General features: G+C 50.1%; 1 protein-coding gene across 2 annotated transcripts; it reads left to right on the top strand.

Moving 5' to 3' along the window:
- Positions 1–154: 154 nt before the first annotated feature.
- On the top strand, positions 155–25,584 carry FBXO31 (F-box protein 31). 2 transcript variants are annotated; one of them, XM_021537947.4, is made up of 10 exons: positions 155–548; positions 7,773–7,844; positions 9,617–9,703; positions 14,014–14,090; positions 15,487–15,654; positions 16,300–16,374; positions 17,721–17,830; positions 18,492–18,645; positions 19,198–19,559; positions 20,804–25,584. In XM_021537947.4, exons 1-10 carry the CDS (start codon positions 170–172, stop codon positions 21,024–21,026), a joined length of 1,707 nt encoding a protein of 568 aa, XP_021393622.1. In that variant the 5' UTR covers positions 155–169; the 3' UTR covers positions 21,027–25,584. The 2 variants fall into 2 exon arrangements, with proteins under 2 accessions (XP_021393622.1, XP_021393623.1); XM_021537948.4 differs by lacking the exon at positions 9,617–9,703.
- Positions 25,585–26,110: the final 526 nt, after the last annotated feature.

The following is a 26,110-nucleotide window of genomic DNA, read 5'->3' as shown; positions in this document are numbered from 1 at the left end:
GGGCCTTAGCGGTGGGCGGGGCCCAGCGGCGGGGTGTGCCGCGCTGATTGGCGGGCCTTAGCGGTGGGCGGGGCCGGAGGCGGGTGTGCCGCGCTGATTGGCGGGGCTTCGCGGCGGGCACGGGCCGCGGCGGGCAGGGCGGCGCGGCGGCGGCAGAGCGGCGGCGGCCATGGCCGTGTGCGCCCGGCTGTGCGGCGTGGGGCCGGCCCGCGGCTGCCGCCGGCGCGGCTCGGCCAGGGAGCAGCGCTGCGGCACCGCCGACAGCGAGCCCGACACCGACACGGACCCCGAGGAAGCGGGAGGCGGCGGCGTCACGGAGGACGATGAAGCCGCGGAGCGCATTGAAGGCGGGCGGCCGCTGCCGCCTTCTGTCGTGGCCTGCCCGGCCGCGCGGGCTCCGCTGTCCTTGTTGGAGTTACCCCCGGAGCTGCTGGTGCAGATCTTCGGCTCCCTGCCCGGTACCGACCTGCCCAGCCTGGCCCGAGTGTGCACCACCTTCCGCCGCATCCTCAGCACCGACACGATCTGGCGGCGGCGCTGCCGCGAAGGTACCGAGCGATGCGCGGCCGGGGCCGCGGGGGAGGCACGGGCTGCGGCCGCCGGGGTGCCACAGAGGGGATGGACGCGGGAGGGGACGGAAAGCACGTTTGGGCTGCGGGCTCGCAGGGCTCCCACGGGTGCGGGGCGCAGAAACGGGCACGGCTCGGTCCCTCGGGATGCACTCGGTCCCTCGGGACGCGTCCCTTGGTGGTGGCACTTGGCTTGGGGCTGGGGCAGGACAGAGATCAGGTTTGGGGTGCTGGGCTCCCACCTGTGCGGAAGCGGGCACGGCTCGGTCCCTTGGGATGCGCTGCCTTGGTGGTGGCACTCGCGGCAAAGGGCATCGAGCGGGGCTTGTCCCCCGGGGAAATGGGATGGGAGCAGGCGCTGGGAGATGATGCCTCCTCCGTGTAGCATGGCCTCGGGGAATCTCGGGGACAGGGAATGCTCACCGGGGGAGAAAAGGGGGACCTTGGGATTCCTGGGGATACACCGGGAGCTGGGCCCGGAGGAGGCCAAGCCTGGGTAAGGGCATCTTTGGGGAGCTGCAGAGCCGCTGTGCAGAGCTCCCAGGTCCGGGTGTGCCTTTTCCAGGAATCCTCTGGAGCAAGGATGCTGTGCTGCTGATGTGAAGGCCCGGGAGGCCGCGGTTCTCCCTCCTTACTCCTCATCCTCTTCCTCCCTCCGCTGTGGCTCTCTGTGCTCTCTATTTCAGTCCTGTCCCACCTCCCAGGGCTGTGCTCATCCTCTCTCCAAACGCTGCCATCCTGCCAGCGCATGAAGTCATGTGTATTTTCCTGTTTGCTTTCTGTTTTTAATACCACGGGGATGGGAGATTTGGGGATGTCAGTGGATGCCTGCAGTGGGATCTGGTGGAGTGCCTGAAACCTTGCAGGAAGGAATTTGTGCCTTATCAGCACTACCCAAGAACCTTTGGACATCACAAAGGCTGCACCTGGAAAATGTGAACCAAAGCATTATTTCATAATTCAGCATTGTCCTGATAATTTAACCCTGGTTTTAGGAGACAGGCTAATGAGATGGTGTTAATACTTCTTTCTGGTTGGCATGGAGATTTGTGTGTTTGATGAATGGCTTGCAAAACTTCCCTGATTAATTATTTTAATAGGTTATGATCCTGACAAAATATGTATATAGAAATCTATGTCACTTTTAACTCTAGGCTAGGTTGGCTTGTAAAAAAGACCTACTGACTTAGGTCTGATGGGGATGTACATTTATTTATCAAATTCACGTCTGCTCCTTGGATTTTCTTTCCAATGTTCAAAAGCTCAGCTGAAATTTAAGGAAATGAAGGAAACAGTAGAATTTGTATGGATAAAACTAATCTGGACAGGAGGGGAAGGTATCAAGACAGCACTTTTGTCTATGGCCCTTAGCTTACTGCCAGGTGAGAGGGGTATAAACCAAATTTTCATTCTCTTTGCATGTAATTTCTCCAGTTTCCCAACATATCCATTCCAAGCAGTGTCAGAGAGTGCTTTGGTGGCTGCTGCAGTGGCTCCTGTACCAAAGGCAGGTACCCAAGCCGTGCTGAACAGAAAAGGGACAGTTCCTGGCCAAAATCTTCCTGCCATGGAGAAACTGATTCTGAATCTCTTAACCAGCTCTGGTTTTCCAAGCAGTTCCTCAGCTGGACTTCTCAGGCTGTTTGTGGTGCTTTGCATTTGAATGGTTGTACATATGAGTATAAAATTGGGCATTATTTTATAGGTAAACATCAGGTGTTGGTAAATAAATACACATTTAAAACTTAAAATATTCTGTGCTGTGCCTCTGCACAGCCATACACTGATAGTCAAACATAAAATGTAAACACAAAATGTCATCGTTTTTTGTAATCTTTTCCAAAACTAATTCCTATCTGAGCTCAGTGTTTGTGTCTGCCTGAGCCTTGTTGTGAGGCTGCATGTCCTAAAAACAGAACAGGAGCACGTGTGCCTTGCTGCTTTATTCAGTCTGAAGCCTCCTGATGATCATGGAATCACAGAATATCCTGAGTTGGAAGGGCTCCACGAGGATCATCAGCACGACGTTCCAGAAGTAGCTGGGAAACTTCATCTTGCTGTCAGCTGCATGTGCAAAACCACTTCTGTTTTTAGGAGTGCACAGCAGCGCAGAGGCAGGAAAGAATCCTGAAATAATCAGATCAGAGAGAAGCTTCTCTGGGAGAAGCTGTTGTTGCAGGGCTTTGTTTTGGCTGGTTTTCCTCTCCCTTGGGCAGGAGCAGCCTGGCTGTGCCCCAGGCTGGATGGAGCCTCAGTCCATGCAGTGCTGGTGACTCGTTCTGCCCTGCTCTGGGCCAGCCCAGCTGTAGGTCAGTCTGAAAACATGCTGTGATTATTCCAAGTGTCCAAAGGACTTGTCTGCCTGAAAGTGGAGTGGCTTTTGCTGCTGGTGGGGAGCTGGGGTGGAGCAGGGGGAGTTGTGTAACCCTGACACGACTGGCAGAGCTGTTGTCCTTTTATCATTGCAACTGTTTGGGGTAAACAATGTCTCTGGGTTGCTTCCTTGGCAGTCACTTCCATGTTTTCTATAAATAGGAGATTGCTGGTCTCTGCAGCAGGAGCAGAATTAAAGCTCGTGTCACCCTGGCTGGTGGCCTGACCTACCTTGATTAACACCTTATAGTCCATTTTTAATCTTTCATTTCTTTCATCTTTAACCAGGGCAGGGCAAGTGCAGCAGAACAGCTGGGAACAGACCAGCAATGCAAAATAACCAGTTCTAGAGCTTGGAAGAAAAGGCTTTTGTTTGTGAAAACAACCTCCAGCAGCTTTTGGGCCTGCTGGAAAATGTCAGCCAAGGTGCTGAAGTTTGTGACCTTCAGGTTGTGTGGAAAGAGGAGGAAAAGAAGGGTGGGAAATGTGGTTTGTACACTCAATAAAGAGACTTTTGGGTGGGGTTCAGCTCTTAAAAGTCTCCAAGCCATCCATGCAGGAGTTTGATGCACAAATGCTGCCACAACATTTCTTGCAGAGCTGTGCCCTGGTGAGGGTGGCTTTCATAAGTCACAAGGCTCCAACTTCCCTTTGTGGGAGGTGAAAACCTCGTGTAGGGTGTTAGTTTGTGGCTTTTCTTCCTCTCTGATGACCTTTCCAGGCTTTTAAACTCCAGCCTGGCAGTGCTTGGCTGTTCCTCACTGCTCAGGCAGGTGCTCAACACTCTCAGCTGCCCTTCAGAGAGTCTCAGACCTGTCTGCAAGCTGCACATCTGAAGCTGCCCACCCTCTGCTTTAGGGTTTCCACAAATGGGTGCATTCATTGCACATCAAATCTCCTGTTCCTCGTTGGGAACCCCAGGCCTTCCCCTGGAAGAAATGTTTGGGAGAGGACTGGGTGTGTTTTAATCTGATTGCTCAACCTCTGGAAACAAGCAGCCAGTTCTAAATTTGTCCACCTGGTACTTCAGAGCTGGTAACCTGAGAATCTCCCATTTTTCTGGGATCTGGAATAATTCAGTGAGTTTTTATCCTCTCTGTTCTGTGTCCAGCCTTGTGAACATGCATTTATCCAGAGATAATTGGAAGATTTGATTAGCCAGGACACAGTGGAAGTTCAGTAATGATCAAGCTCTGCCAGACATCCTCATTTCCTCAAAATTGTGGATGTGCACACCCAGCTTCCAGCAGCTCCCTGGCATTGCCATGCTGGGAAGGGCAGCAGAAAAGCAGGAATTTGGGCTTTGATGTGAGCAACCCAGGATGGAAGAGCCTTGCTTGTTTTTAACCTGAATAGTCCATGCAGGGTGAAGGTGGCACAGCTTCTCCTGGGGAGGAGCAGGGAAGGTGAGGCCTGGGAGTGCTGGGAGCAGGGCAGGGATAAATGCCACTTGCAGAAGTGTTAGTGCAGCTCATACCAAATGGAGACTTGCTTCTCCAAGTCCTTCAAATCCCGTGCATGTGACCATGGAAACAGCAGCATGTCCCTGTGCTTGGGAAATCAGCACTCCTTATAAACCAGCAGCCTTTCCAGCTGGTCAGTGGGAACCTGAAAACCAATTTCCAGCCTTCCTTTGCAAGCAGGATTAAGTAGCCATTTTCCAAGGGTGTGAATTTTGGTGACTATTAAAATAAAAATACTTTACTCTCAGATACGTTTCCTTAAAATAGATTTAATTGCAGTGAAGTGGAATTTTCCAGGAAGCTCAAGCCCTTCAGATCTTTCTTGGAAAGGGATTTCTGTTCTCTGTAAAGAAAACCTTTTTATTTTTCTCTCATTATCTTGAAGCTATGTTTGCTGTTGATTTATGTCCCTCTTGTCTTCTGGGTTAAAAGGAGATGGGTCAAAAGCTTTTCTTGCTTATGACATTTGGAGTTTTGTTTTTTTTTTTAGCCACTGTGAGCCAAAAAATTGATTTTTCCCATAAAATGGCCATGCTGGTATGAGCAGCTGGGTCAGAAGAGGTGCAGTAATGCACTTATGGAGCTCAGCCATCACTGTGGCATTTTCACTCTCTGTAGCTGTTTGCTGACCAAACCAGGATAAGAATTGGTTATAAAATGAGTCTTAAAGCACATTAGGATGAGATTATTTTTTTCTTGCTAATACTCTCTTGGATACCTAGTGACAAATAGTGTGTAGCAATATAGAAATCCTATTTTTTTATTATTATTATTTAGAGGAGTTTATTTGAATCTTTCCAGTTAAGATTGGAATTACAACCACTTTATTAACGGTTTGGCTTTCATAAAATTTCACTGCAGGTTTTCAGGGGCCTTTGCATGAAGCTTTGCCATCAAATCCCTCCCCACCCTGGTATTTGGAGGTAACTGCTGGTGGTGGATCTCCCATGGCACTTGCTTGAGGGATTCATGGATTAGGGAGAAGGCTTTGGGAAGCTGTGGGAGGAGGGAATGTCACTCTTGGTGCTGTTGGAGATTCCACTTGGGAAGGATCCTCTACGTGTCTCCTCCCCTTGCCCTGCAGTACAAATCCCTTCCCTGCCTGCAGTGGCCAGGGCTCATCTCACCTGTCCTGGGGATGCCATGGGAGGGCTGAGCTGGAACAGAGCTGGGCAGAGCTAAGGAATAAATCAGGGATTTATTAAAGGATCTCCTCCATGGAGCCACCTTGGGCAGCACCAGAGCCCAGCCAGGGCTGCACCCAAGATGAACCAAAATGGTCCCAAAATGAACCCAAGGTGAACCAAAATGGTCCCAAAAGGAACTCAAGATGAACCAAAATGGTCCCAAAATGAACCCAAGGTGAACCAAAATGGTCCCAAAAGGACCCCAAGGTGAACCAAAATGGTCCCAAAATGAACCCAAGGTGAACCAAAATGGTCCCAAAAGGACCCCAAGGTGAACCAAAACGCTCCCAAAATGCACGAGCGCTCCCGGGGCTCTCCCTGGGATCAGTTCTGCTCCATTGGCACCTTGGAGTTCATTGTCCCATTCCAGCTCCAGCCCATCAGTCCCACCCTGCTTGTTTTTCTCTCTCCAGCCCACGCTGTTTGTGCTCCTGGGCTGAGGTTTGGATCATTTGTCCTTGGTGCCCAGCTGGAGCAGGAATTGTTTTGTCTCCCTGCTCTGTGCACAGAGCTCACCATCCTCTGATATGAAGCCCAGACCCACACACCAAAGCAGCACAGAATGTAAAAATATCTAAGTTAAAACCTGAGGCATCACCGGGGCCAAGTGAGTTTTGTTTAGGTGCACAAGAGTTGCCTGTTCCCAAGCCATGCTCTTCCTGCCCTTTTCCAAGGACTTTCCAGTCAGCTGAGGACATTCTACACTATTCCTGCATCCCTTGGATGTATTTGCTTCCCCTGGCTGTGTTCTCCCATCCCTCTCTCACGTGCAGAGCAGTGCTGGGAAGCCTGGGGGGCTCTGGCAGGCTGGCTCTGCACTGCCAGGCTCCCGTGGAGCTGTGGCTCCATGGATCTGCAGCACTCAGCTGGCAGAGCCCCAGCACTCGATGGTTTGTTTGTGCTGGGCTGTTCTTCCTGCGAGCTCAGCTCTGCTAATTGTGCTTCCCCAGCCCACCTTGGGGCTGAGAACCCTCAGAGCTTCCTCTGGCTTTGCCTACAGGAGCCAGCAGGAATTCTGCCACTGGCCCTGGCATTTTTTGATGGAGGGATTTTTGGATGGAGTGTGTTTGTCGTGCCCTGTGCCCCCCTCATCTTGGAGGATGTTTATTCCCTGGAGACAGGCTGCCAGTAAAGCTCTCTCCTCGTGTGCTTGTATTTATAGACAGGAGGAGGCTGAATTAATTCAGGGAACCTCCTGCTTTTCTCATATTTGAAACCTGAGTTCTCTCCTGCAGCAGGTTTCCAGCGTTAGGTGGTGCTTCACAGCCACAGTTGTTGATTCAAGGATGCTCAGCTGAGGATACACTTTTTGTTTTTAATGACTTGATGAGGGTCTACAGAGATACAGTTTTGTGTCAAATACCTGGCAGGTGTTTGTGCTGCTGAGGAAAGCTCCTGTTTGATCTGTGCATGTAAAGGAGGGCACTTCTCTGTACTGAGATCTGTCAGGGTCACTGCAGCAGGGTGGCATTGTCACTGCTCATTTTTTGGGATCTCCCTCCTCTCATTTCCTCCCTCTGCTCTTCTGAGAATTCCTGGCATCAAGACATTAATACTTGCTTCTATTTTTTTTTCCAAGTTTCTTAGAAGTTCAACGTTGACTTCCTGAAAATGAGAGAATCTCATTTTCTGCTTCAAAGCTGCTCCGAAATCTCCAACTCCCTTTGTTTTCAGGGGGTTTTGGAAGAAATCAAAGGCATCTGACTGTACAGCAGCCCTGTCTCAATCTGATCTGCTTTCAGTGTAACCATATTTATACATGCTGGGGCCTGTTTTATGTCTCTATTTCATTGTTTTCCGAGCCTGTGACCTTTCCTTTAGGACCCTGATAAGCAGTTTTCCCTGTCGGTACCTCGGTGGGAGCAGCTAATTGCTGCACACAGCAGTGATTTCCTGGGAACAGGCACACAATCCCAGCTGGAATGGGGATGTCTCCCACATTTCACACCCCTCCTGGCCGAGATGTGAGCAGCTGGGACTTTGCTGGGTGTGTTTGTTGCAGGCATTGCTTATGAAACGTCTTGGACTCTGCCATGGAATCCGGCTTTTAAAGCAAAAAATCCAATTCTTGGTCTGCCTTGGCAGCTTCAAGAAAGCACAAATCAGATCTCAGTAGCTGATGTCAAGACTCCAAAACTTTTTGTGCCAGAGTTGACTCTTTTTTTCCTGTGTTGTTGCAGAATATGGAGTGTGTGAAAACCTGAGGAAGCTGGAGATCACAGGAGTGTCCTGTCAAGATGTTTACGCCAAACGTAAGTGATGAAGCCAATCCAAATCTTGCTTAATACCAATTTGGAGAGCACAGAAATGTTGAATATTTATTAAACTTTGATGGCAGAAGTTGTTCAGGCTGATTTGCAAGGCTTTCGTTGGGAAGTTGACATGTTTGGAGTTTTATTTAATACCAAGAGTCAGGATTTCTGTGCCTCCCAATCCTTTGGTGGGAAAAGAGGATGGAATTTAATTTTTTTAATGAGGTGTATTGAGGGTTTTTTCATCCTGTTTTGCTATTTTCAGATCTTGCTAGGGAATTAACGGATTTTTTTTTTTTCTAAGCTTTGATCTCAGTGAAAGGAAATGGCTGTAGGAGAGTGGGAAAGGGATGAGCATTCCCTGAAGGAAGAGAGCCTGGCAGGAGGTGTCTGTGTGTTTTGGGAATGTCTCTGGGTGTGGGACCCTTTAGAACCTTGAAGTATCAATGACCTCAAGCACTGATCTTAAAGCTGGGAAGAAGAACAGGCAGAAGGGCTTTAATCCCATCTTTAACAGATTTGCTGAGCATCCACAGGAAAATTATTTCATCACCTAATATCTCTCCCTATTGCACACCACTCTAGGGATGGAACTGCCTCATTTTCCTGGCTGGGAGGGCTGAGTGATGCTGAGCCAGCACACAGATATCCCCAAAGGAATCCCATTAACCCTCGAGGCCTCCCTTAATTCCAGTTTAATCCCATATCTTTGTGTGGTGGCAGCCACCACACAGCACATACCAGGTCAGATCTCAGCTCTTCATTGCCATTTTTAATTGGCACAACACCTCTTCAGGGCCTGTAGTCCTTTTCACTGCAGAACTTCTGTGGTTCAGAGACACCAAAGTGATATTTAGAGGTTTTTATGCACAAGTTTTGGGTAAAAATGGCCTTACTGGCTCAGGGCAGTGGTGACTCTCCAGCGCAGTATCTCCCAGCCATGGCTGTGGGCGGGGAGGCTGAGGAGAGGACAAGCCTGTGGCATATTTTCCTAAACATTCCCACTGTTTCCAGCTTTCCAGAGTGTAATCAGGTTATTTATTTTAATAACCTGCAATAAATCTGTCTCACACCTAAGTTTCCATGCATAGCTTCCAAATCCATGTCATCCATTAGCAAAGGGTCACACTTGATGTGTGAGGAGCACCCCTGTGATGGCCTTTCCTGCCCTTCTGTGGAAGGTTTGTGTTTGTACCCCCACAGCAATCCCAAGCAGGGATGGTTATTCCAAAGTGGGAATGCTTGGCAGCTGTTCCTGGATTTCAGGATGCCCCATGTCAGCTGCTCTGCTCAGATTCTGCACTTTGCCCTGTGCCAGGAGCAGTTTCCATTTTCTCTACTGGCCCATAAACCTCTTTAATTGCAGAGGAGTTAATCTGGGATTACTGCATGGACTTTTCCATTCCTGAGTGTGCTTCTGTGAGAAATGGTGTGGGAAAATGGGAGCTGAGCTCAAGTGCCTGAAAGCAGAGCTAATCCAAGGCCTGGACTGCTGCCCGTGGAGTGACTTGTTCTTCTCGAGGCAGCAGTGCAGAATTTGAGGAAGGACTTGGATTCCACTGGCTGCCAATTGTAAATAATGTCTGTGGCAACCTGGAACAAATTCTGTGTGAGAAATCCTGCTCACGTGAGGCTGAGGGTGACGGAAACAACAGGAAGCAAAGTCAGGAGAGAGCAGGACTCTCCTGCGTGGTTGATGCAGCTCCCTGGAAGTGTTTGCTGCTCCCAGTGGAGCAGAGTTTGCTGGCACTCACCCTGCTCTGTCTGTTCAGGTATAAACCCTCGGGTGAAGTCGGGGCGTTTTATGAAAATCCTGCCCGACTACGAGCACATGGAGTACAGAGATGTTTACACCTGCCGTACGTACCCCGCTGCTGCCGCTGCTGCTTCTGCACCCAGCACGCCCGGGCTGCTGCATGGAGTGTGCCCTGCCTTGGGGCAAAGCACTGGGGCTGACCCTGGCACAGCAGGGAGGTGCCACCAGTGCTGGCTTCTCGGGGTCTGCGGTGCTGGGGTGACCCCAGGAGTGTAAAAGTCCTTTCCCAGCCCGTGCTGCCAAAGAAGGAATCTGAAATGCGTAGGGTCGCCTTCTCAAGGTTGTTTATTTTTCCTTATCTGGAACATTCTTTCTCTGACCTGCTGAGCTCTGTCTAGCAAGGAAGCCATGGCATTTTGTGTGCTTCTTCGGGCAGCATTTACATTTTATACCCAAAACTACCTGTACTATGTTTACAATAATGTGCCAATATCTATCATTTATGTTGGACAGTGTGTCTCTGCCTTAAACCAATAGAAAAGTTTCACCATCACAGCAAGACATGGAGGACAAGAAGAATGAGAAGAAGGTCAGGACACACCCAAATCCCTCCATCTTGACCCCCTGAATCCTAGTCTAAAAAACCCTGAAATTCTACTTTTCCACCCTGTGCTAACTCAACTATCACACTACTTAAACCCTTGTGGCTTGTAATTCTTCACACAGACTCGGCAGCTTTTTCCACGGGCTAAAATGGAAGCCACAGGTGGTTTTGACTTTGTGCCAAGGTCTCTGAGCCCCCTGCCAGGGTCTGAGGCAGGCAGAGGGATGTCCTGGGCTCCCACAGTGGCTGGTGTGTGTCACAGGAGCCCTGGCACCCTGCAGGGTGGCAGCGTGAGCAGGGTGGGCACTGAGGTGTGCTGGGTTTTTTTGAGGTGCTTCTTTGAGGATCTCTTTGCACACAGCAGGAGCACTCACTCTGCTCCTTGGGAATTGCTCCTTTCTCTGAGGATAGAATTCAGATACCTTGGTGAGGCCTCCCAAAGGCAGCCCTGGACTGGCAAAGAGCTTTGTCGTGATTCAAGTGAGCCACGGTGAAATCCACAGCCCTTTCCAGTAAAAAATGCTGAGTGTTCCCATAGCAATTCCCTCCCTGCACACTGAATCCTTTTAAGCACCAGCTCTTTCTCTAGGCAACATTGTGCTAATGTTTTAAACATTGTGATTTGCCTTCCTCACTTTGGATAACCTTTTTTTCCCCTCCTTGTGTTGTGTTGAGGGAGGAATAGTTAAACCCTCAGAGTTTAGTGTTCAGCAGCAATTGAGGGGGAAGGCTGATTAGTTTACATCAATTAAGGAAGCCAGGACTATTTGGTTTTTATTTGGAGGGGGTGTTGAGCTGTCTCTGATGCTCCTTTGGGTCTGCAGAGTTTGTCAGACTCCAGTTACAAACTCACTGCTGCTTGGGAATGGAGTTTTTCCCACACTTTAATGAGTGGATGCTGCAGAATTCCCTGTGCTGAGGGAAGAACTGAGCAGGGGCCATGCAGGGGAGGTGGTGACTTTAATGTGAGTCAGGACAGCCCAGCAGCACGACTACAGCAGGAATTGGGATGGAGTTTTGGGTTTAATGTGAATCAGGACAGCCCAGCAGCAGGGCTACAGCAGCAATTGGGATGAAGTTTTGTGTTTAATGTGAGTCAGGACAGCCCAGCAGCAATTGGGATGAAGTTTTGGGTTTAATGTGAGTCAGGACAGCCCAGCAGCAGGACTACAGCAGGAATTGGGATGAAGTTTTGGGTTTGGTAACCTGTCAGCACCAGCTGTGTTCTGGGGCTGGAGGGAAGGAGAAGCAAATCCAGGCTGCAACATGGATTCCTTTAGAGACTGGATGTTTGCTCCAAACTTCAATGGCATTTAGTTCTGTTCCCTCAGTTGTTATTTCTTTAGCTGCAGCCCCAATTTTCTGATGTGTCCCTTTTCTCTTGGGGAAAAGCTTGGATGTTTGGTGATCTTAGAGGTCTTATCCAGCCTAAATGATTCCGTGGTTCTGAGCCCATGTGGTTTTAGATGCAATGGCCCATTTCCCCTTTTTCCCTCTCCTGTGCTGTCAGGATTTTCCATGGAACTCTTCCCTAATTCCTGTTCATGCAGGGTCAGCCAGGTGAGCTCAGATCATTTTCCCCAGGGTTTTGAGCTCACCTGGATTACTCTGAGCTCTTCCCACGAGCAGGTCATGTATCACCAACCAGGGCCCTGCTTACATTGCTCCAGCTGATTTTGCTTCTAGAGACCTTCCTGCATCCCAGGAATTTGGGGGAATTGCAGTGGGCTGGGTCTTTCCTGGTCAGGATATGCCCAGGCAGCCTTTTGTCAGTGGGAGCTTGGCATTCCCTGCTTTTCCAAGCCCATTCCCAGCTGGATTCAAGCCCCCTTCCCATCTGAAGGGTGTGCAGAGCTGCTTATGGAACGTGGGGAATATCCAGGCTGGGTGAAGCTGTCCTGGAGCATCCAGTGGATGTGGTTTTGTGATTTGGCAGGATGTGGACTCAGAAGTTTGGATAGGCAAGAGGCTTCTCCAGGACTGAGCAGAGGCAGTGGAAAAGCTTGGAGAAAGACCCAAGTGCTGTTTTCTTTCGAGGAGCAGAAAGGGAAAAAACTGCCAGATCCACCCTGTCTCCTACCAGGAAGAGCCAGAGCTGGAATTAATCAGGTTTTCCCTGCAATTTATAATAGCTGCTGTTTTGCTGGAGCTCAGACACAGCCCAGGCTTGAAAACTGAGCTGTGTTTTGAGACTTGTTTGGGCCTTTGGCCAAGCACCAGCATTTTCTTCAGTAAGTTCTGGAAGTAGATGGCTTTTTTTTTTTTTTTTTTGGCCTCCTGTGTTCAGAACTCAGCTCTGTTTCTGAAATTGCTCCTGACAGGAGCTGGGCCAGGAGGGGCATCCTCATCCCCCTGGGACAGCTTAGCTTTCTGTCCTAAAAGATAATAATACATTAAAAAAGGCCGGGTTTTATCAGCTCTGTGGCAGACAGGGTAGAAGGCAGAGTGTGGTGGGCGGAGCAGCTCATTCCATTAATTAACATGTAATTACTGAGCTGGAAATGGGGTTTGCCTGCTTGCCTTAGTGTTGTTTGTGCTGCACTTGGTTCCCTGGGTGAAACCAGACCAGTCTGAAGTTGTTTACTGCCCAGGAAAAAGACTCCTCCAGCTCAGCAGCTCTGGACATCCCTCCCTGCCATCCTAAACTCCTGCGGAAATTCTTGCTTTTGGTGGAATAAAACCACTCCTGTAGTTCTTGCTGTCCGAAATAAATAATGCAACAAAGCTGCTGGAACAGCTGCACTGAGACACAATTCTTCTTTTAAATTGATGCAAACACAACCTTATTATTCAAGTCAGTCCTGGAGGTTAAAATGAGTTACTGTGGCCTTCTGAGGTGGCCATGGACTTGTGAAATATCAGCGAAATATCTTCTTGCTATCCTCATGGAAACAATGAGGTTTCCATGCTGCTGTTCCTGCCCAAAATGCCAGACTCTGTAATATCTTCTTGTGGAAGGTTACTGGTCTTGTGAGGAAACCAAGATGGACAAAATGGAATTAGATGGACAAGAGGAATGGCTGTGTGAGGGCTGGAGGCAGGTCCCAGCTCTCAGCTTTCCTCACAACATTCTGTAAAATCCCTTTTTTCCTGCTTGTTGCAAATGTTCCTCTATTTAGGTGGGATTGGAGGAACAGCTGGCTCTGAGATGAGAAACAGGGAAGCCTTAACTGCTGGGGTAGATTTTGAGTAGGTTTTGGAAGCAGCTTTTGGGCACTGCTGAGGTGTAGTGTAGAACTGAGCTGAGGTGTAGCTGCTTCTGGAGAATTTTGAAGGCCCTGACTGATGTGGCCACACCACCAGATTCCCAAGCTGGAGTGATCCATGTGCTTTGCCCGTGCTCCCAGTGGCTGTTTCTAAGGATGCTTAACTCTGGAACCAAGTTTGTCTACACAAGGCACTGAAATGCTTTCAAAATACTCCAATTTCCCTGTTCCTTCCTACCTTCCTGCCTTTCCCTGTTTTCTGTTGCTTTGCGGTGTGAAGCATCGAGTGCATTTTTTGTAACTGGAGGCAGCAGATGCTTTTGTTTTTTAGCTCTGGTTATATTGTGTGGTTTGCATTAATGGGACTGTGTTGCAAAAGTTTTTTTGGGAATTCCTGCTGAGGTAGGTGGTTCTGCCCTTCCACAGGGCCAGGAATAAAGAACATAAATGTGAGTTTGGGGGAGGGCTCAGCTTGCACGCACTCACTCCTCCTGAGAAAATGCAGTTGTGGGTGCTGTGTGCAGCCTGGCCAGCAGGGTTTTCATTCCCAAAATCCCAGTTCCTTGGCTGGATGTGCTCACGGAGTGTCTCCCTGTTCCCCAGTGCTGCACCGCTACCGGCACATCCTGGGATTGTGGCAGCCAGACATCGGGCCCTACGGGGGACTGCTGAACGTGGTGGTGAGTGAGAGCCTCAGCCCGGGCCTTCTGGGGGCTCAGAGCTGCTTTTTCACACTGGCAGCCATTCCCAGACCACTAAAAAGTCTGAGCAGTCAGCCCTTAAATGATTGATTTGGATGCAGAGGGTGCTGCATGGTTCTTTCTTGGTTTCTCTTAGGTTAGGCATCGGAAGGAATTCTTTCACAGCAAAGGTTGTTAAACACAGAAGGGGCTGCTCATGGTGGGATCCCCATCCCTGGAGGGGATGTGGCACTCGTTGCTGTGGGTGGGCATTGCTCACAGCTTGGACTTGATGGTCCTGGAGCTCTTTTTCAGCCGGAATGGTTCTGGGATTCTCATCACCACCACCTTTCTCCAGACAGTTTTTATATTTCAGCTCCATACCAAACAGCCCCAGGAGCAGGTAGAAAACACGATCAGTGTTTGAGGGAAAGGCTTGATTTAGAGTTTGACACTGATACTCCAGTGGCTGGCACAGGAGTCTGTTCATTTTCTTCATTTTCTTTGCCTGCAGCTGAACCTTTTGCAAAGGGCTTTGCAGTTGCGTGGTTGGCAATCCTTTGCCCCAGCCCTAAGACTCATCAGGCATCAGGTGCAGAGTGACACTGGTGCAAGATCTGTGGAGCCTGGCAGCTCTGGTGCTGCTGGGAGAGCAGTTAATGAACAACATTTGACTCTGAACTGTGAGGGCTGAGCCAGGAGTTTGCCTGGAGCTCTTGTTCTCTGCACCAAGGTTCAACAACTGCCAGCTCCAAGCGGAACAAATCACGAGGCCTTTGGGTTTTGCAAGATGCTGTTGCCTGAACTGGTGGAAGAGGGCATCCAGCTGCATCAGTACTTCCCCTGGGACCTTAGAAAGACTTTGTGGCACTGCCATGGTCTCAGGTGTCTCTGTTTGGAGAATATCCTGCCTCTGGAATTGCAGGCTCTGAGGGAAGGGATTCTGTAGGTGTGCAGGAAGGGGGCTGTGCCTCTCGTCAGAGGAAAGTGTTGCTTCCTGTGTTCTTTGAGCAGTAAAGCCGAATAACTCCTCATCCAAAAAGCAGGGATAGTCATGGGAAGCAGAATTCATCTGCTGGAATATCTGCCAGCAGGAGCTCTCAAACCAATTAGAGTCTGACTTGCTGTGTGGTCTTTCCTTCTGGATCCTGCACTCCAGGCAAGTCATTCGCAGCAATAAAGGCCTGAGCTTTTTCCAGTGGTGCAGGAAGCCTTGTAAAGAAACCCTCTTCACCCTGGGAGTGCATATGGTCTGGGTTAATGGCTGGAAAGCTGTTTGGGAATGCAGCAAGCTGTTCTGCAGCTCCTGGGCCATGAGAGGCCTCAGAGTTTGCTGCAGACTCCTAAGGAATCCTGCAGAGCTGATCCCGTGGGCTCTGTGCCTGTCCCTCTGCAGGTGGATGGTTTGTTCATCATTGGCTGGATGTACCTGCCCCCTCATGACCCTCACGTGGATGATCCCATGAGATTCAAGCCCCTCTTCAGGATCCACCTCATGGAGAGGAAATGTGCCACGGTGGAGTGCATGTATGGCCACAAGGGACCTCACAATGGCCACATCCAGGTGAGCTCTGCCTCCCTCAGCATTGTGTGTGCACTTGGGCTCTGGAAATGGGAGAATTTTATTTCAGAGATAACAGCTTTCACCTCCCTGCTGCGTGTGTGGGCACCAGCTTTACACTCATTATGTGTCTGACAAGTTGTGTGGGCTGTTGCCTGCTCTGAATTTGTTCCCTGGCAATGGCACAGCCAGGCTGTTGTGCTGTTTTCTGTTGGGCTGGGAGCACCAGGATGTGCACAGGCTGGGGAAAGGATGTGTAAACTGGCCTTGGGCAGCTGCTGAGGGTGCCCAGGCAGACACAGACCTGTTCTGCAGCTCTCTCCACGGTGAGGCCTTGAGAAGGTGATGCAGCATCCATTGGATATTTTAAAAAGCTTCCTGACAGGTTGTTTTTCTTTAAAGGAGGAATCTGAAATTGGGAAGCAGCTTAAAACGATTATTTTCATTAGAGTGCATTGAGGTTTTATCGCTTTCATTTCTCTGTTCTGTAGCTGTTGCACTCGGTAGCAATGAATGATTTCTCTGTTGTAGTAGATCCAGTAATGTTTGTTTTGTAAAGCATTTACTGTGAGCAGTCTTAGCTACATCATCCCAGGTATCTCTAAAGTGCTGTGTAACCTGTTCACTTCTCCTCCCTGGTAACCACAGATTGTAAAGAAGGACGAGTTCTCCACGAAGTGCAACCAGACAGATCACCACCGGATGTCAGGGGGCAGGCAGGAGGTGAGTGCTGTGCCAGGGCTCTCACTGAGCCTCTCTGTGTGTCCCCTCCCTGAGATCTCCCTGCTGGAGGGGTGTGGGACGTGCCTTCTGATTCCTGTGTGATTGGGCATGGATGAACCCCCAGGCTGGGAGCTTTTGGCTCATTCCCTGTTTCAGGCAGTTTTCTGTGTCAAGGTGCTCTTTGAGCCCCAGCACCTTCCTCCTGTTTTGGTAGCAGGCCTGTCCAGGGAGGCTCAGCAGCACATCTTGGTCATCAGCAGCACTCCAGGCACTGATCTCATATAATTAAGATAATTAAGATCTTTCAAACACAGTGAGCACCAGCTGCACTTGGATACCTGCTGGTCAGGGAGGCACCTTCCCACTGCTTGCCTTGCTCGAGGGATTCAAAGCTTCATTTGGTTGTTTCTCCTGTGTCTGTCAGCCCTACCCAGCAAGGCAGATTCCTGACTGAAATACCTGTGTTTAAATTGCTTAAATGCAGGTGTAAATGGCAGGATGAATACTTGTGCCAGGTACTGCTTCCAGTTGGTTCCACGTGACAAATCTGATATTTCAGCTGCTTTCTGAGGAATGCTGTAAAATGTCTGTCTGCTAATTGGAAACAGCTGGGTGAAAGGTTTACTGAAGTGTTTTCTGGTGCTGCAGCAGATGAGAAATGCTTTAATACTTTCAAAGCACCACGTTAAGTGTGTGTGGCATTATGGAAATTGGAGGATCTGGCTTGGGAAGATAAAGGAGGCAGGTTTGGAATATCACTTGGCAGGCTGCTATCTCAGTGTAAGCTGTTATCACACCAACTCATGGTAGGGTATTAAGTTGTCAGAGCTGCAGTTGGGATACTCCAGGAGATGCTTTCAAAGCACCCTTTACATTTAGATGCATCAGTATTAAATCAGCAGGATTTAACCTCCTAAACCCTCAGTGCTTTTCAAAAGCTTTTTTCTTTTGTGTTGAGCGTGTCAGGACAGGGCACAGGAGTCAGCTTGTGGGCACACAAATGAGTTACTGTGAGAGAAAGAGTAGATGAGCTGCTCTGCAGTGACAGGCCATGCTCATGCCTTTCTTCTGAGGAGGTTTCTGCTTCTACCTGGGATTTATTTGAAGGGGAGCCTGTTTATTGTGTGATCACTGGCAGTTACCAGAATCACTACTCCTTCAGCCTATTTCCAAGACAACACGTGCTTGTTCCCAAATCCAGCCACGTTTCCCTGTCCTTGGCAGAGGATGTGCCCTGTCTGTGGCTCTGCCAGTGAAATGTGCTGTCACAGAGTCACACAGTGAAGCCATCCTGGGGCACATCACTGAAACGACCTCATCCTCCCCCTTTTCTCCTCGTGCTGCAGGAATTCCGGACGTGGCTGAGGGAGGAGTGGGGTCGGACTCTGGAGGACATTTTCCACGAACACATGCAGGAGCTCATCCTGATGAAGTTCATCTACACCAGCCAATATGAGTAAGGGCTGCTGCACCTTCACAAGCACACTCGAGCATTTTTCCCTGAGATGGGTTTTTCCATGGGCTTTCACAGCCAGAGGAATGTTGTGTCTCTGCAGTGCTTCCCAGCTGCACAGGGAGATGAGGTGGAATGACAGCAGTAGGAACAGGATTCCAAGTTCTACACAATAACTATGCACAGTAAGGTGCTTTTGAGCCATTTAACTCTGTTTAATTTGAAGACAGAGCAAATGCCTGTGATCCCAAGGAGTGTCTGGTTATTATCCATATTAGTCAGTGTGCTTTGTAGTGCAGGAATTAGAGACTCCCTGAGAAACTGGGGATTTTAACCAGCTCTCCAAGCTTTATTAGCAGCCATCTCACTGTAGCAGATGTTTAAATATGCTTCACTCCCAGGTTCTCTAGCAATCTCAAGGGCTGAGGAAGTTTCCTTGCTGCAGGAATCTCCTGGTGTGCTCACGAGGATGGTGGGGAGAGCAGCACAGGGAGGGAGGAAGTGCTTGCAGAGCTCTAAAGCAAATCCTGATCTTGCTGCAAACACAGATCCTGCCTGTCTTGACAACATCCCCAAGCTGCTGGAGGAGCAGAATGCAAACACACTGCTGCTGCTGGGGAGGGTTTTTTTTTCTTGACTTCTCTGGTGTTTTTGTCTTGCACAGCAACTGCCTGACGTACCGGCGCATCTACCTCCCCCCCAGCAGCCCCGAGGACCTCATCCAGCCCGGCCTCTTCAAAGGCACCTACGGGAGCCACGGGCTGGAGATTGTCATGCTGAGCTTTCATGGGAAGAAAGCCAAGGGCACCAAGATCACTGTGAGTGCATTTTCCTTTCTGCTTGTGAAAGTGTTCGCAGTGGATGTGCAGGAGAGAGTTCTGTCTGGCAGCTGGCAGCTCAAACCTTGTTCCTCGTGGGGATTGGTGGCACTGGGTGAATCTCGGCACACATGGAGTGACCAGGACCTGCTCTCTGCAAAGTTGCTCAAGCTCCCCCTTCCTTTCCTTTCCCTTCCAGCTGCTTTCTGTGAGCAGCTGGTAGCAGGTCACTGGAGATCCCCTGTGTGTGTGTGAGGAGCAGGTACCAGATGTTGGCAGCTCTTCACTGAAGTCAGGCAGGGGAGCTCCTTTCCTCCCTGCAGGGAGGGATTCTGCAGCTGCAGCTTCGACTTTCTTTCACCCTTGCAAGAACAGCTTTTGATTTAAAGTTCTGGTTCTGGGAGAGGGAAAGCAGAGGTGGCAGAAAAGATCCAAGCAGGGTTTTTTTATTGCCAGCTTGGTGATTGTAGAACAGGGCGAACTATTAACGAGATCAGGTGATGGCTCTGTAGCACTGGTGTCTGCAGCCGTGCTGTTCCTTCCTGTCCTTAGGGAGATCCCAACATCCCAGCTGGACAGCAGACTGTGGAGATAGACCTGGCACATCCTCTGCAGCTGCCTGACATCGAGATCCTGCGGGACTTCAGCGAGCTCTCCCGCATCGTGCTGGAGGTGCAGGAGCAGGTCCGGCGGGAGGAGCAGGAGCGGGAGCAGCGGCAGGACGAGAAGGAGCATTCCCAGCAGGCTGCCTCCCAGCCTGCCAGCCCCCTGGGAGGAGAAGGTGCTGAGGGGGAAGAGACTGCAGCTGGGGCAGAGGGGACGACCCAGGACAAGGCCTCAGCTTCCCAGCCCTTCGTGCTGCCCATGGGAGTGATATCGAGGAATGAGGATTATCCCCGCACCTGCCGAGTCTGGTAACTGGTGGATTTATGGCTGATGCATTTTTAAAAGGGAAGGGGGAATCTATGAGGTGTGTCCTGTATTTGTGTGTCCTTTACCTGCCTGTGGATCTCCCAGCTCCTTGGGCTCAGATTTCACAGAATCCCAGAATGGTTTGGGTTGAAAGGGACCTAACACCCCATCTTTTTCCACCCCTGCAATGGGCAGGGACACCTTCCACTAGATCAAGTTGCTCCAATCCCTGTCCAACCTGGCCTTGAACATTTCCAGGGATGTGGAATCCACAACCTCTAGTTCCTGCCTCTACTGCCCAATTTCCCACACTCTGATTTGTTCCCTCTCTCACCACGCTGTCATCTGCCATCCCACTTCCTTGCTAGATTTACTTCAGAAGCTGGCACCTCTTCTGAATTCCACACACACCCCCTTTTTTTTTTGGTGTGTTTTATGTCCCAGAGCTCCCCAGCTCATATATTTAGAACTGTTCAAGCTGCTTCCCATTCCCATGTGTGTCATTCATGTCCTTGGCTGTGGGAACACAGTGCTCTCTCCCACCTTTCCCTGGCCTCTGGTGCCTTGGGGCAGCTCTGGCAGGTGCTGAGCACCCCAAGCAGGAGGTGCAGGCATGCAGAGAGCTGTGCTGAATGGGAGCTGGAGTTGGTGAAGCAGCACACTAAATGAAGTGTGGAAAAAGAGCCCAAAAGCTGAGGCTTAGACAGGTGACCTTCAGCCAAACATCTGTGCTCATGGAAAAACCTACCCAGAGCTGGTTAATCCCAGAAGGCTCCTGCTGTCACAGCTCAGTTGTGTTTGGATAAAGCCCTGCTCCACCTGCTGCTTGCTCAGAGCTCTGACTGACCTTTATTCCTCCTCAGGTCCTGATAGATTTTTCTGCTTTTTGGATTTTTCTCTCCCTTGAGTTTTGCCTCTCTGGTCACGCTCTCAACATGCCTTTGCTTTCTGGGAGGATTGAGCCTGTGCTGATCCTTGAGTTGCACAAGTTAATCTCAGATGGGTTTGGGGGCTGAAATACTGAAAAACCCAGCTTTGGTGTGCGGGTCCTGATTAGGATAACCCAAAGCTGGAACCTGCAAATAGCAACGGGGAGTTCCTTATCTTAATAGAAAAACCGAGTGTAAACCTCGCTGTTCTGCCACACAGGCAGAGTGGCTTCGTCAGAGCTTTGTGCTGATTTTTTAACTAAATCCTGGGTGATCCTGGCTGCTCTCACACCTGTTTTGTCCTCATCCCCTGGCAGTTTTTACGGGACGGGGCTCATTGCTGGCCACGGCTTCACCAGCCCCGAGAGGACGCCGGGGGTGTTCGTCCTGTTCGACGACGACCGCTTCGGCTTCATCTGGCTGGAGCTCAAATCCTTCAGCCTCTACAGCCGCATCAAGGTCTCCTTCCAGAACGCCCAAGCGCCTTCCCGGGAGGCCTTTGATGAGATGCTCAAGAACATTCAGCCCATGGCTACTTGATGAGTGTTTGTGGTGAAGGACAGGGCTCGAGGTGGCAAAGGCTGCTGCGCTCCCCAGCCGGGGCTGGGGCAGGGAGTCCTCGCTCTCGGTACCTCTGGATAGAAGCATGCACTTTGAATAAAGCCTTTGTACCCCAAACGTGCACACATCCCACTTCAGACATCCCTGACTGCCCTTTCCTCTGTGCCACTCCACGCTGCTCCCCAGAAGTCCTTGTTTCCCAGTCTGTGCTTTGGAGAGCTGAAGGGATCCTGCAGAGGAGGGAACAGACCTTCCTTAGTGCAAGCAGAGAATGTATTGGGACAAAACCAACTTCTGGTCAGAGCTGGAGAGTGGAACAGGCAGTGCCAAAGCACATCCTCCTCTCCAGAAACCTTTCTGTGGGTGCAGCAATGCCAGAGGGGCTGCTGTGATACCTCCATCCTTGCTAATTGCAGTGTGTGCTTTCCTCTGGAGAATTCCCTCAGCCAGGACAGGATCCCCACTGCAGATGAGTGTGTGCAGCATTGTCCTGGCTCCTGGAGCTTGTTGGATGTGCTGTTTCTGAAGCTCCAGGTCTGGGTGTCTCCCTGAGAGCTGAGATGATTTTTTTTCCTTCTTGCAGGAGCTGAGTGTGGGACTGGAGATGGGTGCAAACTGCAAAAGCTCTGATGTGTTCAGAGTGGTTTGTACCTAAAAGATTTTCTCACATCTTGTAAAGTGGGTCTGAAAAGGCACAGGAAGGAGCCAAAAGAAACCCAGCTGTGAGATGAGCCCACCAGATGGGCAGCAGAAGGTGCCACATGTCACTGGTGTGTGACCCCAGGGCTGCCATTCCTGTTCAGGTTTGCCCTTCAGAGTCCAGAGTGACGAGGGATTGTCCTTGTACTGTGTGGCTTGTTCTGGCTCCTGGAGTGGTGGGTGCTGCTGCCCCTCTCCCAGAGCCCTCCTTTCCCTTTCTTCTTGTACTTGTTTGATCCCAGATGGTTTTGTGGCAGATCTGAGCTCCAGTGGGAATTATGTGGTGCACAAGGGAGCAGATTCCCTTTAGAATGTGCTGTGCAGGAAAATCCTGGCCAGTGCTCATCTCCAGGCTGTGAGTTGTGCTAGAAACCATCAGCCCTTTGTGGCTGTGATGACAAACTCCAGGTCCCTTCTCTTCTCCCCAGATCAGTGTCTAACAAAACCCTGCTGTTACATCTCTGCAGTTTTAGGTCTGTAAATGTGTCTGTATCTGTGCTGGGAGGTTTCAGGCCCCTTCTGTGGAGAAGTTTCAGTCCCTGCCTGGTTCCAGTGCCTGTGAGCAGCTTCTCACTCTGACAAGGGCTTTTTTCCATTTCTGGCTCTCATGTGTTCCCTCATCTGTGTGAGAAGCCAGGCTCCAGCAGAGACAGCGAGCAGCAGCTCATGTCACTCACAGGATTAATTCCTGTTTCTCTGGATAGAGCTCCCCAAACCTCTGGGAATGTCAAGGTGATTTAGGGCACTTTTTGCTTTGTTTCTTGCAGCTTTGTGAGGAGTGGCAAGCCTGCCTTGGTGCTGGGGGTGAGGAGCTGTTACAGGCCTGGTGAATAGGAGGAGCAGGGTGGTTGTCAGAGGTTTTCCTGCAGAGGGAAGAGCTGGGATCACCCGGGCTGGGAGAGAGGCAGAGGCTGCTCTCTGTGCCTTGCTGAGTGGGCACAGAGGGGCCCTGGGGCTGAAATGGGACATCTCAGCCTTGTGCTGCAGCTGCTGAGCTCTGTGAGAGCTCCTGCCTGCTTTGCAGACAGGTTTCCAGTTTGGTGCAGCTTTCTGGGACTGCTAAGGATGTTCAGTGCTGGGTTATTGGTTGGACTCGATCTCAGATCTTCTCCAGCCTAAATGATTCTGTGATTAGGGCTTTATTTGGTTTCTCAGTGGCCTGTTCATGTTGGAATTTGCTGTTAGGCTGCTGCAGTTCTGCCTTGTGTTCTAACAGCCCAAAGGGATGGGAGATGTGCTCTTGGGCTGCTGTTCCCATTGCCTGTCCCTAAAACCAGCTCTTCTTCAGCTGGATCTGTAGCTCTGATTGCAAATTCCTCCCCACTTCAATATCCCCACAAAAAAAAAAAAATCCTAAAATTTTACACAACTGACTTGATAATTTTTGCTTTTAGCTTTTTAAATTACAATTAATTTTTTTTTTAAATGGAGATTAAAATCCAGATTGCATTGATTGCCCTGCAAGTACCTGAGGCTTGAGTCACTCTCCCAAGTACTGATGTATCTGTAGCCTCTGTCCTTTGTCACCTGGGCAAGGTGTCACCTGTTTGTAGTTGTCCATCTGCTCTTCTCCAGGCCCTTTGTCCCTTCTGAACCTTTCCAGTGGCAGTGCCAAGGGTCTCCTGATGGCCAAACCTGCTTGGCTGCCTGGAGAGAAGGGCTTTGGTGGAGGCTGGTGCCCTGTGGGAATTTTCTCAGCTCTGCCTTGCCCCTCCTTGTAGAGGCATCTTTTTATTTATAATTCACCTGGCTGGCCTCAAAACGTCAGGATAATTCCTGATTAAAGGGAAAAATGCTGGTACCCCTTGGCTTCGTTCTGTCTGGAGCAAAGGAAGCAGCAAATTTTGTATTAATGTTCCTCTGATGCCTTTTCTCACCTTCTGCTGCTCCAAGCCTGGCAGGCTTTCGTGGCATTTCAGAAGAAAATTCCCTCTGGTTTGGCTGAGGGTGAGGAAAGCATCCAGTGAAGATGGATTTGGGAATGCTGGGATGCTCCTTTGTGCGTGGCTGTGCCAGTGCTTCCAGAGCAAAGCAGGATAACACGGAGTTAAAACCCCCAGCTCTGGAATCGTTGGGAAAGGGGAGACAGATTTAGGAGCAGGAGGTCTGGATTTGATCCCCAGTGGTGAGGGGGATGCTCCTGCATTCCCTGTGCTGCCTTTCCTCGTGGGAAGCTGTGCTGGGCTTGGCTGGGCTTGCTCATGCTTGGTACAGGCTGTTCCACCCCCTGCACAGCTCTGCATTCCCCACTGCTCTCCCAAATCCCAGTTTTGCAGCCCGTTGGGATCTTTGTGAGAGCTGTTGACAGGGATAATGTGTGCTGGGGCCCTGCAGATGGTGATAAATCTCTGCTGCCGACGTCTCCTCGTCCTTTTGGCTCTGCAGGAAATCTTGGGGACAATTGGCTGGATTTCTTCATCCCAGATGGGTGGAAAGTGCTGGCGAGGATGGAAAACAACTTGTCAGGGGTAGGAATACTCTTGGCAGGAGCCTTTTGGATCAAACAAAGCCTTTGCAGGGAGGTTGCAGAGCCCCAGTGGCCACTGCGAGACCCGGAGCTGAATTCTGGCTTGGGGACAATTTGGGGACAAGTGTCTGGTTCAGTGTGCTGGGGATGGGTTCTGCTCCTCCATCCTGCTCCCTGTGTTGTCAAAACACGTGGATTTAGCCAGCTGGAAAACAGGAACATGAAAGCTCCAGTTTGTTTGCCTTGGGTTTGAGAGCTGTGAATGTGCTGAGCTCAGGCCTGGTGGTTGTGGGGGACTCGCTGCCCTCCACGGGGATTTGTCAGGCTGGATTTTACTGAGGAGGAGGAAAAAGGATGGAATTGTTTGTAAATTTGGGTGAACAGCAGTGCTGGGACAGCAGCAGTGGGAGGGCAGTTCCTTAGGAAATTGTGTGCTGGGGAAAAAGGGAATTCTGTGCTCCCAGGAAAAGCCCAAGCCACAACTGGCTCCGTGTTTACTTTTCAACAAGGATGAATTTTTCTCGGCTTTTTATTAATTTAAACCTAGTGGAACTTGATGGGCGTGTTGGGTGTTGTGTGGAAATGGGTTGTTTAGGCTCAACTTGCTAGTTTAGGGAATGGTAATGTGTTAACTCTGTCTTGTAGCTGGCTGCTCACGTGGCCACTAATCCTCTGTGCTGCTCAGCTGCCAAAGGCTCCTGTGCCCTTCCCGGCGGGACAGGGAATTCTTTGGGATGTGGAGTGGAAGAGAGAGGTACCAAACTGTGAGTGCCACTGAGCTTTGGGTGCTTTGTGTGCTGGACTCAAATGTGTGGTTCTGGTTTTTTGTGTGGATTGCAATCCTTGGAACTTTTGAGGCAAAGAGCACTTGGCTCGTCTGTGTTCATTAGCTTAATTAAAGCAATCTGCACTTTTGTTTTGTCATTGATTACTCCCCCTTCCCCGTTCCAATGTGTATTTTGCACTCACCACTTTAACATGACACTGATGGATTAATCTGGGCATTTTCTGTAGGTTTTGAGTGTGGGTAAGTCTCTTTATTATAAAAAGTATTTTAAAATGAAGGTGAAACATAAATCAATGCTTTGTACAGAGGGTAGTGGGAGGAAACCATTGGACATCCACCACCACGAATATCCATGTGGAACATGATAATTTGCATTTTAACCACCTCACCTGTCCAAGGGCTGGGGGTTTGCTGTTCTTTTCTTGGTGACTTTGAGAGGAATGGGATGTGTAAAATCAACATCTGGCTTACTTCACCCAGGTTTTGGAAAGCTGAGCAAGCCCTGTGTGTTACTTTTACACCTGATCATTGTTACCCAAGGAGCCTTTTCCAATTTCAAATAATAAAAAGCAAAGTTTTGTGAACTTAGTTCTGTTTGCTTCCTTTTTTCCCCCCCCCTTGTCCCAAAGAAAAAAGTACTTCCACCCTCCTGATGTGCCTGTCTTCTAATGTGGGATGGGAAAAAATTTTCCCTTGTTTGGGTACTTGGTAAGCAATTCTGATTCCCTGAAGATGTCAGACACACATCCCACAGCTCATGCTGTGAAATCCCAATTCCCAATTCTTGCCTTGTCCCTGTTTCCTGTTCTCTCCTCCTGGGGTGCCCGTGGTGCCTCTCAGAGCAGATTTGGGCTGGCAGAGCTGCCCCCCTGAGCCCTGGCAAACCCTCCCTGCCCTCCCAGCCCAGATTTCTCTGCCTGAAAGGAAGCCTGAGGTAATCCTGGATATTTTTATTTCCCCCTTCTTCTTTCCACACGGTCTGAAAGGGATCAGCTGGCACCAAAGCAGCACGAGGGATGAGCAGGGGGAGGCGACGGTGTCAGCCCCTTCTCTGTGGGATCAGGCTGAGAGTTCTCTGGGTTTCCTACACTTCAAATTCCCAAATTCCCA

Source organism: Lonchura striata, chromosome 11 (genome assembly GCF_050655825.1).
Source record: "Lonchura striata isolate lonStrDom1 chromosome 11, ASM5065582v1, whole genome shotgun sequence".
NCBI lineage: Eukaryota > Metazoa > Chordata > Aves > Passeriformes > Estrildidae > Lonchura > Lonchura striata.
The sequence above is the reverse complement of the archived record's forward strand: the minus strand, read 5'-3'. Positions and strand labels throughout refer to the sequence as shown.

Excerpts from the sequence above, each read along its gene's own strand:
- FBXO31 (XM_021537947.4), top strand. The coding sequence starts at position 170 with ATGGCCGTGTGCGCCCGGCTGTGCGGCGTGGGGCCGGCCCGCGGCTGC. Across the intron at positions 549-7,772 it reads GCGGCGGCGCTGCCGCGAAG|AATATGGAGTGTGTGAAAAC; the intron begins GTACCGAGCGAT and ends GTGTTGTTGCAG. Across the intron at positions 16,375-17,720 it reads TGTCAGGGGGCAGGCAGGAG|GAATTCCGGACGTGGCTGAG; the intron begins GTGAGTGCTGTG and ends CTCGTGCTGCAG.